The sequence below is a fragment of the Magnolia sinica genome, chromosome 4, assembly GCF_029962835.1.
Source record: "Magnolia sinica isolate HGM2019 chromosome 4, MsV1, whole genome shotgun sequence".
NCBI classification, from domain to species: Eukaryota; Viridiplantae; Streptophyta; class Magnoliopsida; order Magnoliales; family Magnoliaceae; genus Magnolia; species Magnolia sinica.
In genome coordinates this window covers 23,585,774-23,599,046 of record NC_080576.1, presented here as the reverse complement: position 1 = coordinate 23,599,046, position 13,273 = coordinate 23,585,774, and the positions used below count along the sequence as shown (strand labels likewise).

Here is a 13,273-nt window from a genome sequence, read left to right as displayed (position 1 = left end):
TGACAGGCACGTCCGTCTCTAGCCTAGTCCTGGTGGGGATAGTACCGAATTGCGCCGCTTTCCAATGGCTTTGTTTAAAACATGCATTTTGTTGGTGCATCAGATACTGCGCGCGTGGGAATGTTCCAATGCAATCCGATTCGTTCATCAGATGGGCCCTAGCATGAATGTGGGATTCCCCAAAAATCGATATGCATGAAAGATAGAAACCCTGTCTTTTTTGGATTACTTTCCTCTGAATGTGGGTTTCTACCAAAATATCAGTAAACCATTGGTTGAAGTTTAATTTAGTATCATTAAGTTTGGAAGATTTTCAAGGCATCCTATTTTCAAAGTGAGACCCATCAGATCAACGGATTAGATTCATCGATCCATGGTTATGCATTCCTTAATATCTTTGCTGATAAGTAAAGACCCTACAGTAATAACATAAAAGCCCCAAAAGCAGGGTTTTGTCACAAAAGCAAAGGCAAAGCAAGCTAGGCATGAGATGAAGCAATGAGGAGTAAAAAGAGCTCTAACATGGGGAACTCATTAGCTTAAAAGAGGTGGGCTGCACATGATCATAGCAACTGTAAAGCCACTGGGGCCCACCAAGAACACTCCATGCAGTAAAGGACAGCCTTAAAAGTTGCCAGATCTAAGGGGTGGGCCACGGAAACGGATTGGCTACTGCCCCTGCCACTAGCCAATGGCTAGTGATCAGTGCTCTGTGGGCCCCACCATGATGTATGTGTTTCATCCATTCCGTCCACCCATTCTTCCACATCATTTTATGGTATGAACCCAAAAATGAGGTTGATCCAAATCTGAAGTGGACCGCACAGTGTTGATTGAACACCCACCATTAAAAACTTCTTGGGAGCTACAAAAGTTTTGGATCAATCTGATACATATCTTTTCCCTTCATCCAAGTCTGTATGACCTAATCAATAGGTTAGATGTCAAATAACCATTACAGTGGGCTCTAGGAGGTTTTTAATGGTGGAAATTCAATCACTACTGTGTGGTCCACCTGAGATTTATATCTACCTCATTTTTTGGATAAAGCCATAAGATTATCTTTCAAAACGGATGGACGGCGTGGATAAAACACACACATCATGATGGGGTCCACATAGCACCGACCACTAGCCAAACTGCGTGGGTGGGCCACAGTGCGATGGGCTCACCACTCGGAATGGGGTGAATAGAGGAGAGAATGAGGGAACGTTGGCATCGATCATGTAAAGAGTGGCCCACCAATGAATCTAAACACAGAGAAAGGCGTTGGTTTGCTATATATGAAGGGAAGCTGTTGGTGGGTTTATCGTTGTGAATTGTGATCAGTGATCAGAGAGCGGCGACCTCGAAGCTAGTCCAAACTAGTGGGAGGTTGTCTGCAGAGACGAATCTAAGATCATCATCATGGCACGAGGTAAGGTTCAGATGAAGCGGATTGAGAACCCGGTCCACCGCCAGGTCACCTTCTGCAAGCGCCGGGCCGGCCTGCTCAAGAAGGCTCGTGAGCTATCTGTGCTCTGCGACGTCGATATCGGCCTCATGATATTCTCCACCCATGGCAAGCTTTATGAGCTAGCCACCAAAGGGTATATCACATCTCTCTCTCTCTCTCTCTCTCTCTCTCTCTCTCTCTCTCTCTGTGACTGAGATTTACCTTGTAATGTGCAAGGACTATGGAAGGATTGATTGAGAGGTATTTGGGAACGTCTCGAGGAGCACAGATTGAACGTGGTCCTGCGAACCAACCTACGGTATGTCTTTGCCTTCTATTTCCATGCATGTCATGGGCATGCAGGTGGAAAGATCATATACAATTTTTGCATTTGGGTCATCCCCTATACTGCAAATATTTTCATTTATAGGTATGGACACTCTAACCATCGGTCTGGATTGTCTGATTATGAACAGCCCACTCGTTTGTGGCTACCTTGTGAAAATTGTGTGATCCGTCCATCTGTACTCCCACTATCTACTCTTGTAAATGCCACGTGTACATGATGATCTGAACCGTTCATCCATCAGGGGTGACCATGAATGGGTCATAGGCCAAAATTTACTTTGATTGGACTAAAAATCACTACAATCCAAGAAGTGATCTATGTGCAACTTTTTTACATGGCTAGGAGTATCTTCTGTGTTTTTTTTTTCCTTTGAAGTCTTTTATGGATTGGAGATGTATGAAAGGGAGTATGGAGGGATTTGATCGAGATAAGTGCCGCCGTAAAAATGGCCTAGTCCAATGTAAATACTACATCTTTACATGTTATCTATGGTCCAATCAAATTACATCCGGTCCTAACCATGAAGATGTTAGCACAAAAGCTTATGCAAAACATGTTTGAAAGTTGTTGAATTGCTGGATCAAATATCATCACCACCAATGTATTATTGGGTGGTGGTTCAACGGCACTCCTAAAAAAACGCATACTAAATCAAACATCTTTCCACGTATAATATAAGCTCAAATCTTCTACTTGCCACAGGTAAGAATTTTCTGCTTGTCGCAATGTGTTGACCCATGTAATCACTTATGGTTAGTGTTGACATGGCTCAATTACATTGCAACAAACAAAAAATCCCTACTTATGGCAAGCCTAGGATCCACATTCACATAATATTCATGCATAGATGCATCCATGCGGTCAAGATTTGGAATTGGATAGATGGACAGTCACATCAGTTGATCTAGACTGTCCAGTCAAACCAACCATGTCTCTATGTATTAGCCTCTCTTTTTAACTATTTAATTCGAAGTGAAGGATAGATGGTCGGGATCTTTCCATCAAAGTGGTTCCTGAGAGCCATTGGTAATCCTATTAAATGGATGGCTGTGATTGATGATTGAGATTTTTCTGGAATTGATCACGGCCATTCATTGTTCAGGTCAATGTTTGGATGGATAGGATCCTGTCACTGATGTGACTTTATCACGATGTCCCATGAAGATGAAACCAGATTGATCAACAGTTTGATCCAACGGCCATGGACCGTTCCTGAGATATGAACACTCATGCCTGTGTGAAGTGATCACCTGTGGTCCACTGCATGCTAAATTCATGCCACGTGTCATGTGTTAAAGGCATTTGAGTAGTGAGAAAGGTGGATCAACATCAAACTCCAGTGACTTGGACTGTGTGGTCAGCCTGATTTTCGTACCAGGTGAGTTTCATGGTGGGGCCCACACCTATCTCCTGTTCGTGCACATGCGACATATGTTCATGAGTACGACATCTCAGCCATCGAAAAGGTGGGCTCCGAAAAGCTGCTTGTTTATAAAGGGGGGAGCGGATTAGCTGTTACCTCAGTGGGTGTTACCCTTACCGTGGGGACCACCTTGATGATTTTATTTTTAATATCCACGCCATCTATCCGTTTCTCCAGCCCAATTTAGGTAGAGGTCCCAAATTTCATGCTAGAGGTCCAGTCCTCCATGTAAACGGTCCATCGACTATATCAACCTTTGTTTGCCCATGATCCCAAATTTACTTCAGTCCAACAATTCCAACCATCCAGTTGTTTGCCCACAAAGGCATTACATCCAACCGTCCAGTTGTTTGCCTATATAGGTATTGCATCCTGTATACAAAGTTTGTTAGTGATGTGGAAATAAAAAGTGCCCTTTATTAAATAATCTGAAGACATTAATGGTGGGGCCCACATGGTGGTTGGTCTATAAATATACATCCAACCATCCAGTTGTATAGAAGTTTGTTAATGATGTGGAAATTATAAAAGTTTTCTCTGATTAAATAATCTGAGGGCATTAAAAGTGGGGCTCACATTATGGTTGGTCTATAATTATGTAGGATTATCTGTATATTTTCCTAGCCATTTATTTGATGATAAGGATCATCTAATGAACGTGGGTTTTGAGTTGATGGAGAATCGAAGGTGGAAACCTTATGGGTTGAATCTACATGGAGGCCCATCAGATAATCATCCTCATCGGGGTCGTTTGGCACCGTGGAATGGAGGGGATTTGAGGGGGTTTCAAATCCCCTGGTTGTTTGGCAGCCTAAAGTAACAGGGTTTTCAAATCAAGGGTCTGCAATCCAAGGTGATAGCTTGGATTACACCTAAAATCATTTCAATAGTTGCAGGTGTAACATGTGTCACTATACTATAATTCTATTGGGCACAAGGCCCACTAATGATGATTAGCACCGTCCAAACAATGTCCATGTTAATCAATGATTAGAAATCGTTGGTTAGTCACTCAAACATGATCTTGTGCTTGCGGTCTTGATGTAGAGTGGGTTGCGGACAGTTTCATGGCCAAGATGGATCAGAAAAGGTGTGGTCAACGACAAAAGTGATCTGAACCGTTGGACCTTAGATCGGGCGTATCTCACAATCCGAAATGAGTTATTGGGCGTAAAATATATGATTTTGTAGTCAAACGAGCTACTTTAGCCAACCAACCCCGCTATGCCAGGTTGCGCAAGCCGGATTTACGTAATACCCTTGGATTGAGGGTCATTTCCCTATTTTAATTCTATTTTTACTATAAATAGTAAGTTTTAGTTTGATTATAACTCTTTATCCGTTGGGCTTTAGGAGTAGTGTCCAACATGAAAAGTGCTTAGAATAATTAGGAGAACAGCTCGGTGAAGCCAAATAGGATACTTACTATTTTTGACCGAAAACCTTGCGCACTAGTAAACATCCAGACCGTCTATAAATAGTGTTTACTAGTTATAGTAAGTAGTGAATTCTAGGAGTTTTAGTTATAGTTTGCTTCTGATTTCTCTCCCATTGCTTGGTAACCCTATTTAAAGGGTTGTGAATTCATTTATTTCATTCATTAATCAATTTCAAAATTTATAGAATTTATTTTCTATTTTGCTTGCTTTTTTTTATCGTGGATTCGAGAAGCCTCTGTGAGGAATCCAGAGAAGTTCCTTAGATTTGGGATAATTATCCTCTTGAGGAAGATGGTGCTCGACCTCATCATATTCATCTCTGCGTCAGGCTCATCCGAGACTTGGAATTTCATCATTTTCAGGCAAAGCATATATTTTAGTGGGCTTATCACAACCATGGTGCCAAAAATTACATATCTCACTAATTAGAGATATTAAAATTGATTTAGTAATTAAATTCAAACCTCTGTAAATATACCATGCATAGGTACTTTTGGATTAAAGTTGATTCACACTCAGGGTGTCAAACACATTGGGAGGATTGCAAATCCAGGGGGTTTGAAATCCTGGGGGTTCCTAATCGAGGGGGTTCTAAATCCACGCTCCCAAACAAGGCCAAGTCTTGTCCTAACTAATTGGGTCAGTCTACACGCATCTTTTTTCACTATTTGGCTTGTCATAACTTCATTAAGGTCGCTAAGGTCATGTAGGCTTTTCTTATTGGTTTCATTCTTGTCTTCTTTGATCTTTTATTATTATTATTATTATTATTATTATTATTATTTTTTCCTTTAAGAGCCTTCAACTTATAACAATTTACTTCTTGCAACCAACATAATTCTTAATTTTCATTTTACATGATCAAATTGTCTAAGTTTGTTTTTCCTTGTCTGTTTATCTATTAGTGCCACTCTAAAAATCCCTCGAAGCATTCATTTCTTATCATATGATCATTCATTATCTTGCCAACCATCTATCTTAACAACCTCATTTTTGAAAAGGCCAAGCTATATGTCTTAGAGGGCGGGTGAATAGGACAATGCCAAATTTAAAATAATAATAGCGGAATTAAATAATGAGATAACCAAATAAAAGAAATCAATTCACAATGCTGAAATGAAAGGCAACCTCAATAAACAAGTATTGAGAGGTTGATACAAATGCTGTTCTAAGGACAACTTTACACCATAAAAATTAAGGATTTTTGGCAGGACAACCTTATTTCTAGAATGTTCTTCGTATTAAAAACTCAAACCGAAGAGGAATAAATAAATAATAAGGAATTGAAATAAATTGCAAAAATTTAAATCTAAATTATTACAATATTCCCCACAGTACTTGAAATGTAAATATTACAACATTTACATCTACACATACATTCCACAAACTTGAATGATAAAAGATAGGAAATATAAATCACACATCCACAAAACACAGAGTTATAGTGGTTCGCCTGTGTGTACACCAACTGTTAAACAACAGCCACACAACTTGCTACTCCACTCCTAATATCCTCACACAGGGGATATTAACGTTCACTATGAAAATAGGTTTCACAGGTTCACCTAAAACCTTCACAATTGTGTCTTTCAAATGGGCTTACATAATTCAAAAATTCCACTTCTGAGTTTTCCTGGCTCTCCTCAGATAACCACTAGATTGAGATTTTTCTGACTTAATCTCAAACGAAAACCAAAATGAAGAAAATTTACAATATAGTAAAATACCTAGATTTCTCCTTTTATAGCATCCCGGAAGAACTAATCGAAGTAGAAGTTCGAATGTGGAAGTTCAATGTCCAATACTCACTTTGAAATGGTTCTAGGTTCTAATTGATTTTAAATTAAACCAGTTGGGTTAGCTATATTTGATTTTGATTCCAAAAAGAAGGAATATAATAATTCCTCTTTTCAATTCAGATTGGAATATAGAAACAAAATTAAATTAATAAAGCTAATAAAAGAGAATATTAAATAAGCACAATGTAGCTTAAAAATGAACACAAACTTATCTCAGAGTAATGCCTTGATTTTACTTGAAATTCGATATAAAACTCTGAAATTCGTGTTCTATTTATAGTTGCAGAAATCTCATCTACGACTGGTCCTAAGAACACTACGACTAGTCGTAGACCGAACAGATTTTTAAAATTTTAAGCGCGATCGGATAAAACCGTTTCATGACTGGTCGTAGGGTGTCCACGACTGGTCATGAGCATCCTACGATTGGTCGTGAGAAACCAGGAACAGTTGCTGGAATTTGAGTCGTAGGACGAGTCGTGCACTGTTCATACGACAAATCGAACATAGTCCAGGACTGGTCGTATCTCAACCAAAAAATTTCAAAATTTTGCAATAACTTAGGATTGATCTTTGAATTTCTTGGGCTGGTCGAGCCAGAGCTAGGACTAGTCGAACACAGTTCAGGACTAGTCTTAGAACAGTCCAAATACATGTAAAGTAATTCAATTTGAATTATGTATACAAAATGACCTACCCTAAGGTCAATCTTAGGTCAATCATACCTTGAAAGTGAGGTATGAACATTGAGACTTCATTTCTTTAGATGATAGTTAACCTTTGAAGATTGTGAAGCTTGAGATCTCTCTACTTGATGTAACATTGAGCTTGAGATCTTCTAAAGCTTGAATTACACTTAATCTTGAGTTGTACTTCTTGTAGCTTGAATTACACTTGACTTGGGTCTTGAACAAGATCACTTCTTTCGTTGTAGCTTGTACTTGTATTATTTGAAATGATTTGAAGTAGTTCTTCGTTCTTAACTTGAAGCAAAGTGTTTAGAGAGGTGATGCAATGTCTTGAACATATATACCAATGAGTTACACAAGACATAGATTGAGGTTTTGACACCACAAAATTTGACAACCAAAGGAGCATAAAACCATAACACTTACAATTTTAATTACACTCATTCTATAAATATGTTATTCCTTAATTGCCTAAGATTTTTGTCCCATGCTAATCACATGAAACTTTAGAGGTGCACATCTATTTCTTTCACCCCACTTCATAGAATGATCCATGCTAATCACATAAAAATTTAGAGGTCCATCTATATTTTTTTCACCTCACTTCATAGAATGATTCATGCTAATCACATAAAACTTCAGAGGTGCATCTTTATTTCTTCCACCCCACTTGAATTCTACCCCGAACATCTTTTTAAATCTCTTCATTCTCATGAGTTATTGATCCATGTGTAAAAAAAAAAAGGTCATTTTGAAAAACTTCTTGCTCAAGAATCTTTATAAATTTTTTATTCCCACTCCTATTATTATTATTAAAATTTGCACAAAATGTACTCTATTTTAGTCCAACTAATTTTAAATATCTTATATTATAAAATACCTCTTTATAAATTTACCTTTGTGTTCAAGCCTTCCTAGTCTTATTAATCAAAACCATGTCATTTGCAAACAATATACACCATGAGATCTCTTCTTGCAATGCCTCCTTAACTCATCCATAACCAATGCAAAAAAGTAGGGGTTCGGTGCCAACTCTTATTGTAACCCTATAGTAATTGCGAACTCACTTATCTCTCTAATAATAGTTTTTACATTTGTTACTGTTTTCTTATACATCTCTTCAATTATGTTATTTTGTCCTTTTAAATTTTTTGGCAGATTTCTTTGTCATGAAATCAAATTGATTTATATATATATATATATATATATATATATATATATATATATATATATTCATCTCATGTTTTAGTTTTTGCTCAATTGCCTTTTTTCAAAGTTTTATAATGTCTTGTAAACTTAACCCAATAATTATTAGTTCAAATAGTGGACAACTAAATCAACACAATAATTACAAAAGTTATAGAATGTGGGACTTCTTATCCAAACACAATATTTATGGATCCAAACTTTTCCATTGTCATCCAAACCATTGAAAAGATCACGAACATCAAGGCAAAGGAAAAAATTCACAGAAGAAATTCCAATGATGAAATAATGGGTCATCCAAGTGGGATGCGACTCGTTGTTGTCAACTTAGACCTATTTGAGTCCAATGTAGCTTAGCAACATGAGTTAGTATTGAGAATGGAGGATGACTTGACCCAATGAAGCTGAGTCACCCATAGACTCTACCGACGTGTAATGTAACTTGGAAACGAACGGGTCTTTCCAAGTTATCAAGAAAGGAAAAAACATAATTCTAATAGAATACATATCTAAAAGGCCAAGGGTTGTCAATCATAGAATTTTCAATTTGGATTTCACATGCTTTAATTGTGTTTGGCATGCCTTATATATACATAGGGAAATGCTCACCTGCACACCAGTTCGCACATAACTAGTGCCAACTTTTTTGAGAACCCATCATATGTGATGTCGCTCCAAAATCTGAACCGTTCATGTGAAGCAGCACCTCGTGAAACCCCCCAGGCCCAAGTTTTACTCTGATCTAAAACTTTAGTCGACCATGAAAAATGAAAACAGTTTCCTCCCTTGATTTGCATTTCTCTTTGCTATGGTCCACCAGAATTTTAGATTAGGGTAAAAATTTGTCACATGGGGTTTCATGGGATTACGCATCATAGGGACTGTTCAGATTAGACACCCATGACACGTGTGCGAAGGTGCGCAGGTGAGCATGACTCTCTCTCTCTCTCTCTATAAGGCAATTCTCACCTGCGCACCTTCACATGTGTGCAACTTTGCACATGTGTCATGGGTGTCTAATCTGAACGGTCCATGTGATGCGGCATCCCATGAAATCACAAAGGGGCCAATTTTTACCATGATCTAAAATTCTGATGGGCCATAGAAAAGAGAGATTTAAATCAAGGGAGGAAAATATTTTCTTTTTTCATGGCCTACCAAAGTTTCGGATCAAAGTAAAAGTTGGGCTCTAAAGGTTTCTTGGGGTGTTACATCACGTGGACCGTTCAAATTTTGGACTCACATTACATATGATGAGTTCTCAAAAAGTTCGCATAAGTTCCATGCGAATTGTTGCGCAGCTAGCATTTGGCTATATAAATAAAATTCCAATAGAATATATATGCAAAAGCCCAGGTCGTTTGGCCATGTGGATTTAGATTTTGACTTAAGAATCAAAATCATGGATTTTCAAACGTGAATTTCAAATGCTTTTAATTGTATTTGGCAAACTTGAATCCATAAATTATAAAAAAAATAATAATAATTCCAATATAATACATATCCAAAAGCTTAGGAGGTCATGTGTCTACACAATTTAAATTTTGACTTGAGAATCCAAATCATGAATTTTCAAACCCGAGTTTCTCATGCTTTCAATTGTGTTAGCAGATTAGATTTTCAATCTCGTGGAATCCATAAATTATGTTTGGCAGCATTGACTATACCTTAATAAGCCCTAAAAGATAGTAATTAAGTGTAGTTACGATAATAGGAGAAGATTGAAAATCCAGAATTTAAAATCCATCATATTCAAGGATCCAATTATGATTTGAATTGAAAATCCTGGATTTCAACTCCTAACTTTTCAAAATCTATGTTGGCAAATATTGGCTATAGATTTTATTCTAAAGGGAAAAACCCCATGCGGCACCTTCGGTTTCCTTCATTAGTAACTATACAGACTCTAACTGCCACCATCTATCTTGGGAACAAGAACAATGTTAGAAATTCAGCCAGTCTGAGATTCGCACCATGGCAGTGGGCCAGGCTGAGATTTGCCCCCTTTTAAACAGGCCTAAAACTCAATCTAGGGAATGGCCCACTTAGTAATTGGATCTTCAGTTTAAGGCCCACCAATTTCTAGCTTTCATAAATGACAATTTCATCCTTTTGTGTAGGAATCGGACCAAGAGGTATTCATGCTGAAACAAGAGATCGAATTACTTCAAAAGGGTCTCAGGTAAAATTCAATCATAGAAACGATCGATAAACATCGCATGCACCATACTTCCATGCGTTTTTGCATACATACGTCGTAACTGATGCATGAAAATGGCCATGCACCATACTTTCATCCAAGTTTGTGTGTATACATCGGAAACAGTGGATGAACAAGGCCACACACCATATTTTTATCCATGTTGTAAAATTGATTAACGAATATGGGCTTGAGGTATATTTTTTAAAGTGCGGGAGCGCTTGGATGCACCATTGAATTGAATCATGATTATTAGACCAGTAGAAATGACGAATTGCAATTCTCGTTTGGCCCCAAACTCAATTACATTAGTTCTAAGTCTTAGTTGAAAGAAATCATACTTCAATTCGTTTGTGCATCCAAATGCAGCCTCTATCTTCGTCCATGTCTTTGACCACATCACTAATTTTTTTTTTTTAATATTATTATTATTATTATTTTAAATCTATTTCAGGAATAGTATTGGAGGGGGGATGGGAAATATGAGAATGGACGAGTTACATGCATTAGAAAGGCATCTTGAACTTTGGATATATCACATTCGCTCTACAAAGGTAAATGAAATTTCTTAGTATTTCATGTTATTTATTGAGCCCAGACCCAATACAAGGCCTTTTATGTAAGCTTAATGAACAATCCATGTGCATCTAAATGCAGCTAAGAACATAAAAGCACACCTAAGTGCATGTATGTATGGTCTAACTGGATTTAAAGACATTACAGATAAATTGAGCTTCACGCACAAAGCCTGGCATTGGTTGGGCCTCTCTTTTATTTTAACAAATGGTGCGTGTGGTTGCCCCAAATATCATGAACTTTCATGATTAATTAGTATCATTTGCTCAAAATATCATGATATTTGGATGGTTCTATTAAATGCATCATAAGTTTTGAATTAAAATTTTTTATTATCAAAGTAAATTAAGATAATCTTTTGAATTATGATATTTTCTTATTTGTTAAGATATATTTATTAAGATTTTTTCAAACCTATGTAGTTTTTTCATCTTTTAAATACATTTCAGTTATTGTTAATGAATAAATAAGTTAATTAGAGTTTCCATAATGTAATATCCGATGATTTAACACATATGAATCTTTGACACAGATGCGGATCATGATTCAAGAGATCCAGTCACTGAAAGATAATGTAAGCTCCAAAATTTCCTATTCTTTTTCCTTCAATGAATGATATTTTCTGACCATATAGAAATAAGATGTACATCGAAATTCGGGGTATGACCATCTTCTGACCGGTCATTTCTGTTGCACTAATCAGATAATCCTGTCTTCATAATTGACATTTTTAAAAAGAATTGGCCATAACCTTTTGCTAACCATCAAAAGAGAGTCCATTGAATAGTCAATTAGGAACCTCCAATCAGTTCAACTTTCCTTCCATGGCCCACTCAAGATCTAGCCCAAACCATTGACCCAACATTGCATTTGTTTCACTTTCATTAACCAATTGTTGTGGTTTTCTTTTTGAAGGAGGGAATCCTCAAATCAGCGAATGAGTTTCTCCAAGGAAAGGTATAAAAAGATAAAAAGACTTCACAACAAATGAAATTTTTACAGAGATTTGCTAAGCCTAACACATATACATACCACAACATATACCAAATCTGGTACATGTGTGAAAGATCTCTTTCATCTAAAACATGGGTCCGACCACATCAACACTCTATCCCAAACATCATGGTACATTCATTAGTGGTCTGAACCATTCCAAACAAATAGTTGGCTTTTGAAAAAAAAAAACTGCCCCAAGTTATTTTGAGAGCCATATATTTGTTTCCAATAGTGTGGCCCACCAGATAAATGGGCCATCCTGAACTTTGGGACAGGGAATCTACACTGTGGGACCAACATGATGAACGGATTGGATTCTAAAACATCACATACTGAGACGTGTAGATGGGTGGCCTTATGCACATGTCTGGATTTCTACCAGAACTCAATTATCCCAAACTCCAATAGGATCATTTCTTTTTTACTTATTTTTTTTCCCTGTTTGGCTTGCAGATAGAGGAGCAAAACGTGATTTTTGACATGCCTCCAATGATAGGAGGAATACCATATCCACTAACAATACCAAATGAGATATTCTTGGAAGAATTGAATTATTAGACTAGTAATAGGTAAAGGTTTGAGGTGACTATTGATAATAGACTTGGTTAGCAAGTGTTATGGTGGAATGTGGTGTACAGCTTATGATGATGACCCTTTTACTTGTTAAAACAGCTACTGTATGATTGCTTTGGATTTGCTGGGTTGTTTGGGTACCTATTAAAACAGCTAGTATCACTATTTTTTGGGTTTTATGTGTTGTTTGGATACCTATTAAAACAGATATTATTAGGGTCCATTTGAATGGATCCTCCAAAGGGACATTTGATGCGTAAAACCCTTTCAATGTGCGTTTGGATGCACTTTGCAAACTCGCATTTCACTATACACTCAAGAAAATAGGTGCTAAAATGCCAACTTGATGATTGGTTTTCGTTGAGATGACCAAAAAAGCAGGCTTGAAACCTCCTTTCTTGCATGTGCTTCCAAATGGGCCCTCAGCATAATAGGATTCAAGTGTTGTTTGGATACCCAATTAAAACAGATTTTATGAGAATATTTCCAATCTGTGTTGTTTATATATCACACTCAATTCAGTTTGTAATAATAGAATAGAAAGGTCTCATGGCTTGTTGTGATGGACTAGAGATAAAGAAATAGGTC

The 13,273-nt window shown here is 37.2% G+C and overlaps 1 protein-coding gene across 1 annotated transcript; it reads left to right on the top strand.

Moving 5' to 3' along the window:
* Positions 1-1,247: 1,247 nt before the first annotated feature.
* Positions 1,248-12,862, top strand: LOC131244415 (MADS-box transcription factor 33). The gene is made up of 7 exons (XM_058244023.1): positions 1,248-1,589; positions 1,673-1,754; positions 10,461-10,522; positions 10,995-11,094; positions 11,649-11,690; positions 12,032-12,073; positions 12,566-12,862. The coding sequence occupies exons 1-7, from the start codon at positions 1,408-1,410 to the stop codon at positions 12,668-12,670; spliced, it is 615 nt and encodes a 204-aa protein (XP_058100006.1). The 5' UTR covers positions 1,248-1,407; the 3' UTR covers positions 12,671-12,862.
* The last annotated feature ends 411 nt before the right edge of the window (positions 12,863-13,273 follow it).

What these genes read in the sequence shown, in the direction of transcription:
- LOC131244415 (XM_058244023.1), top strand. Translation starts at nt 1,408, where the DNA reads ATGGCACGAGGTAAGGTTCAGATGAAGCGGATTGAGAACCCGGTCCAC. An exon ending in ATCACATTCGCTCTACAAAG is followed by an intron (nt 11,095 to 11,648) that starts GTAAATGAAATT and finishes TCTTTGACACAG; the next exon opens with ATGCGGATCATGATTCAAGA. An exon ending in ATGAGTTTCTCCAAGGAAAG is followed by an intron (nt 12,074 to 12,565) that starts GTATAAAAAGAT and finishes TTTGGCTTGCAG; the next exon opens with ATAGAGGAGCAAAACGTGAT.